The sequence below is a fragment of the Lytechinus pictus genome, chromosome 3 (assembly GCF_037042905.1).
Source record: "Lytechinus pictus isolate F3 Inbred chromosome 3, Lp3.0, whole genome shotgun sequence".
Lineage (NCBI taxonomy): Eukaryota > Metazoa > Echinodermata > Echinoidea > Temnopleuroida > Toxopneustidae > Lytechinus > Lytechinus pictus.
The window spans coordinates 41,380,737-41,386,651 of record NC_087247.1 but is presented as its reverse complement, the minus strand read 5'-3'; the positions used below and the strand labels follow the sequence as shown (position 1 = coordinate 41,386,651).

Sequence of the window (5,915 nt, the reverse complement as noted above, 5' to 3'; positions counted from 1 at the left end):
CATTTACGAAAATGTGATAAATATGTGTTTATTATCTGTATGGATCGGGGAAATGTAATAAGGTTGACGGGGCGGGATTTTTTTTTAATTGCATATAATTGCACGACCTTCCACTCTCTTTTTTAATAACCATATTTTTCCGTTTCTCTTTCTTTTCATCGTTTCATCGTCATCGTTTGATATCACTTGAAAAGCAATACGGAGCGCCTGTATCGCCGTTGGCGCCGCTGCTGGAGATAGATGATGCATAAAACTGTGAATTAGCTATATACTTCAAATTGCTGTATCAAGATAGATAATTTCTCGTGGATTTGATCATTAAAGTCCTTTCTTTTTGTCTTTTCACCATCTTTTTTTTACTTTTTACATTGACCTCTCGACACTTAGGCGTCACCGAATACTTGTCCAATTAAGTATTTCAAAGGGTTCTGTTTTTGTTTGTTTTTCAACAAGGAGGGGTTTATTATTGAGCATCACAATTGAATTAAGGACGTAACTCCTTGATGTTGGTCTTTGTTTTCAACCTTAGTCTTTTCTCCTTTTTTCTTGTCATTTCGTCGGATTAGACGGTTGAGAGAAGACAAGAGGGGCAGTTGCCCCACTTCTTGTTAACAAAACTAACACAGATTGGCACTTTGCAGGCCCCTACAATTTCAGTTATCTTCTCTCCTAAAAGGCCTTTATGGTTAGCTTGGTCGCTTCGCTCCATCCCTTTCATTATCTTCTTTGTTATTGTGCGTGTTCTTGCCGTAAAGAAAACAGATTCAGTGTACAGCCAAGCCTTGGTTTTCACTGGATAGTTTGAAGTTTTCGATTCTTGCAGACTCCAAACAAAATGTAGAATACAACCATGAAGACAAGAATCATTGAGACGTACATAGCATTCCCTTCCATGTCTGTTGTAGAAAGAAGAAGAAAATGAGCGCAGTGCATGATGTCAAATCAGATTTATTTCGAATCGAATCATACCAGAACAGTATAGGTTTCAATGATAATAAAACCTACAACGATTGTGTATATTATGCACCAAATTAAGTGCTCAAGACACTCGCATCTCTGATTATTACAGGGATGGCTGCTCGTGATATTTCACATTTAAAATTAATCTTTTAAAGCTTTATGAGAATTTTTAAATCATTTTTTCATCTAAATCAAGAATTTGAATCTAGGGATTGGTATGAAAATAGCGAAATTATCTTTGGTCAGCTTTCATGTTATGTAGGGTTTGTTTGTTTTTAATATCTTTTTTCTGGTTAGTTTTTTTTTTTTTTAGGGTTCGCTATCCTACCTACTCGATGCTCAGAGTTTTTAGTAATATATTTAGTGTTACGAATTGTATTTGATAACTTCCTTGGGGGTTAGGATTGCCATTTCGAGAAATAGCTGTCTTTTTTTTAAAGAGTTGTTTTGTGTGTTTAGCGCCTTGAGATGATTTAAGGACAAATTTTTCAAGAATAATCTTTCTTTAAGTTTTCACTTCTATATAGTATAATTCACAAAAACAGGTATACACTTACTACGTGTATAGGACTTACCCTCATCAATACTTGGGGGCTCGACAACTGCATTGAAAAAGCAAAGTGAAATTATTGACTTGACAATATTTACACTGAATGAATGAATCAATCAATCAATCAATCAATGAACGAACGAAAGCATGCATGAGTACATGAATGAATTAATTAATACATTAATTGGTAACTCAATCAATTCATATAAAAGAATAAATGATTGCTGAAAACATAAAGCAATGATCAAAATGAAAATTATCATATTTTGCATGTTTATATTCATTCTTATCTATTTGAGGGGAGTGGCCAAACAAGCCTTCGAATTCCCACCAATACATATACATTAATCTTTAAATTTTAAATATCAAAATACAATAAAAGAACAAATACCCTACCTTTTATTATAACAATAGCTATCTGTTTGCTTTCAAACCAGCAAGTATAGTTCCTCGAGTCATAAAACTGGACATTCTCAATATACAATCTGTTTAGATGGTCAATTCGAAACCGACTGTTGGTCTTTATAAAGTCAAGTTGACTGAGAGTTTTAGAACCATTCATCCAACGTACTCCATGAGTTACTCCAGCTCTGCAAAGAATATTTATGCATGAATTATGGTACTTGCATTTTTCAATCGTGTACTGAAAGATTGTAATAGTTCTATGTAGATTCTACTTCCCTATCCAGAGATGACATCGTAAATCAAATTGCACTGCACACAATATGTTAAAATAGATCACAATAAATAAGAAATCACATAAAACTGAATCCGTCCGAAATTGTAAATTTCAAGAATAGTATTTCATGGTCAGATATAGATAAAATGACAAAAGAAAAACGTATGTTTTACCACGATATAATTATATAGGCAGTTCGTTTGCATAGTTGTAATGTACTGAAAAGAGAAAAAGAATCCTTTACGAAAGCACCTCACTTTAAAACAGGAAGGGGTAACTGTTCATTTCCACCGTGAATTTTAAAAGTAAAAATGAGCTACTTTGGAACTAAAACTCTGCTGCTAGACTGGTCTCTCTCTGTATAATCTGAGCATATAACCCCAATCCTGCGTTCTCTCCACTGGCTCCCCATACATCATCGTATATCTTTCAAAGTCCTCCTCCTTACCTACAAAATTCTTAATGGTCAATCCCCCAAATATCTCACAGATCTCATTTCTTTACGTTCTAGCACCTCCTCAAGACCCCTCCGTTCATCATTTACATTGCAGTTAACTCCTGGACCGCGAACTTCTACAAAATATGGTGACCGTGCTTTTTCTTCTGTTGCCCCTTCTCTTTGGAACAAGTTACCCTCTTACATACATAGTGCCAAGTCCGTCAGTCAGTTTAAGGCCCTGCTCAAAACATACCTTTTCAATCAATGAATCACAGTTGTGGGTCGGTCATTGGAGGTGCACACCAGATTTAATCTGTTAGTATTTTTTTTTCTCTCTTAATGATTTTTGTCACACCTTGTGTTATTATGCCCATTGAATTTTTTTTCCCATGTAAAGTTAAATTCAGAACACAGCGCGCTTAGATTAAGCGCCCTATAAATGTTTTGTATTATTATTATTATTTTTTTTTACTTACTCTGGACAAACAAGTTCAGCATTGCTACCGACGTCCTCGTAATACACCCTTCGTTTTACTGTCATAGAAAAAAAAGATTGTACATTATTGTGCCTCATAAAGAAGTGATTCATGACTATTACATGGAAATTAATAATTCATCTATTTGTATTTGAAAAGACAAATCATACATTCTAGAGAAAATATTCCTTTTGTCGGTCACTAATAAACACAATAGTTTCAACGGCAATGTTACAAAGTACTATAGAATGTTGAGTGGATTAATAATCATTAGATAAGACGACTCAAAATTTAAATAGTACTAGATACATGTATTTTGGCTTATGATTTATTTCTATTTCTTTCACAAAATTAGTTATTTCATCGCTAACCTCGCTCTGATAAAGTTAATGTATTTTGTAGCATTTTGAGAAGGATTCGAATTCAACAAGCAATGGAAATATACTTATAAATTGGTCTAGGCACCTAAGTGTTTTGTTGACGAATTGTCACTTCTATAATTATGAAAAGGGCTGCATTTTTACTACTCGATCAGGTTAGGTGTGAATAAGGTAAAAGATGCAGGATGATTTCGAAAACAGCTATTTCATTTTTCTTATTGTTATAAAATAACTCTTCTTTTTCTAAACGATGCCCCTATCCTCTTCTCCCATCTCCTTTTATTAGTTTGTTCATTCTGAATTTAAAAGTAAACATGGTAATACTTACTTAGTTTGGGTAGTGTTGGAATACCAGCGGACAATGCGAATGTCTTCACGACTGCTTTGGCACCAGTCTCCTTCGGTTTGGCTTAAAGATGAAAGATAGTTTGTTAGCATTATACAATGATGAGTGATTATTCTACAAGGCACAATTTTTTTTCTCTTTATATATTTTGGCTTGGATCCCCCTATTCCATCTCAAAATGTTTCGATATAGCGATTGCTTGTTACTTATAAGCCAGATATTGTTCAAAATGATATTATTGCAGTCATAGAGTATGCAATTTCCCTGGGCTCTGAATAGATAGTATTCCTATTTTTATAAGCTGGATGAATGAAAAAAAACTTGAACCACAGAATGTATCAATACAACGGCAAATGGGGCACTACTGGAGCCGAATGACTTTACTAACGAAGTTCAAGGACCCCCCCCCCCCCCCCTCATTTTCCCTTTTCACACCCTCTTGATATTTTCAATCTGGTTTCGAGACAAGGGAAAATGTTGTGGCAATATGCATTTCCTCCCTATACGATAAGACACTCCACTAAGAAATTTAGAAGTTTGGACTTTTTATAGATTTAGATGTATTTGGAGGCGGGTTTACATAGTTAAAGAGAGACGACAGATGAATGCTGTCGAAACGGACCATGTCTTTACTTTATTCGTTTGGAAGTGAGTTTTAAATTAACTAATATTATACTTACGAGGACATTTTACTTGGCATGATTCGATTATTTTCTCATCTTTTCGTTTATTGTATCCGTATTTAGATCTCTCTTTGTATGGCACGGCATTAGAACGACAAGGAACACCGCCCTTAAAATCATCTAGTCTGGTTCGGGCGTAGCATAAACCTGTGTCAAATGTAAAGATAAATAAACATTATCCAAACGATTAAGCAGTCATAAACTAGCATTTGAATTGAGTCCTCTTCTATAACTCCTATTACACAGTTCAAGTTGGGAAAGAGACATCATCTATAATCAAATACCAATCCTGTACTCCGATCTAGTCCATTTCAAAACAGAGACGGACTCACCTGACGATCACTGCGACCATCAAGAAGCTGAATAAAACTGACCCCCCCCCCCCCCACACACACACACACAAAACCATATACAACATTACTATTTTGGCAGTTGACGGTGTCATGAACAGGGAAATCTACATTTTGTATACGCATTTCCTTCTAATTCTGGTGTCGAAAATGCGTAAAATAAAGTACGCGTAACTATAATAAGCGAAGAAACAATGCGACTTATTGACCGAAGTTGAAGGATCTAGATCAAGCACAATTTGAGTAGAATTTTGTGAAAATGTTCGATAAATATGTAGGTCTTTGAATGGGGCAGTTTGATGGTAAATTCCCATACCACCTTGCTGTGTGCGGATCAGCATTATGAATAATATTTACCTATTTTAACTCGTTCACCTGGGTCTCCACAGTGATTACAAGAACTCCAAGATCCCCATTCCGTATACATTATTACTTCATTTGTTACGTTATCTGTAAGGAATCATAATGATAAAAGATTGATGAACATAGAAATAAAATTTAATGTAAGAACAATTTGGTGATTTCAGTTAGAAATATAATCTCACAGGGTTCACCCCCTCCATATATCTCCTTCTCTTTCGTTTTTTTCTATAGCTCCCTATCTTTCTTCTCCCCCTCTCTCTCTCTCTCTCTCTCTATCTTTCTTTTTACATGGTCCCCCTCCCTTGCATTTAATTATATTAATAATTTGCATATTTCGATGAATTTATGAAAATAGATAATTTCACTTACTTCTGGTCTCAGAAAAGGGCGAATATTCTTCGTTTCCCGGAATAACTGATGAAAAAATGCGAAAACATAATGTTTTGGTTACCTTTGTTTTTAAGTATTGATCTATATGCCCTTGTCATTCATGCTGAGTTTGATTTCTTGTACACTACACCTTGTCATCGAAATCTATTCCAAATAGGTTTACATGATGAACCAAGTCAGTGAACATATACGAGATAAATTGACAAATTAAATAAATAACCGAAAATTAATCAAAATGAAATTTATGATGAAGGTAAATAAAGAAAAGAAAATGAATAAACAAGATAACTGTAATCAAA

At 34.6% G+C, this 5,915-nt stretch overlaps 1 protein-coding gene across 1 annotated transcript; it reads right to left on the bottom strand.

Annotated features, from left to right (window-relative positions):
• Window positions 1-645: 645 nt before the first annotated feature.
• LOC129256320 (Ig-like V-type domain-containing protein FAM187A) lies at window positions 646-5,290 on the bottom strand. Its single transcript, XM_054894559.2, has 7 exons — window positions 5,221-5,290; window positions 4,511-4,660; window positions 3,813-3,893; window positions 3,105-3,162; window positions 1,907-2,100; window positions 1,536-1,562; window positions 646-896 (listed from the first exon to the last, which is right to left on the bottom strand). Exons 1-7 carry the CDS (start codon window positions 5,288-5,290, stop codon window positions 790-792), a joined length of 687 nt encoding a protein of 228 aa, XP_054750534.2. The 3' UTR covers window positions 646-789.
• Window positions 5,291-5,915: the final 625 nt, after the last annotated feature.

Coding starts and splice junctions, on each gene's coding strand:
- LOC129256320 (XM_054894559.2), bottom strand. CDS start 5,290: ATGTATACGGAATGGGGATCTTGGAGTTCTTGTAATCACTGTGGAGAC. Junction 3,163..3,812: donor TCCAACACTACCCAAACTAA/GTAAGTATTACC, acceptor TTTCTATGACAG/TAAAACGAAGGGTGTATTAC. Junction 897..1,535: donor GCCCCCAAGTATTGATGAGG/GTAAGTCCTATA, acceptor TTTCTACAACAG/ACATGGAAGGGAATGCTATG.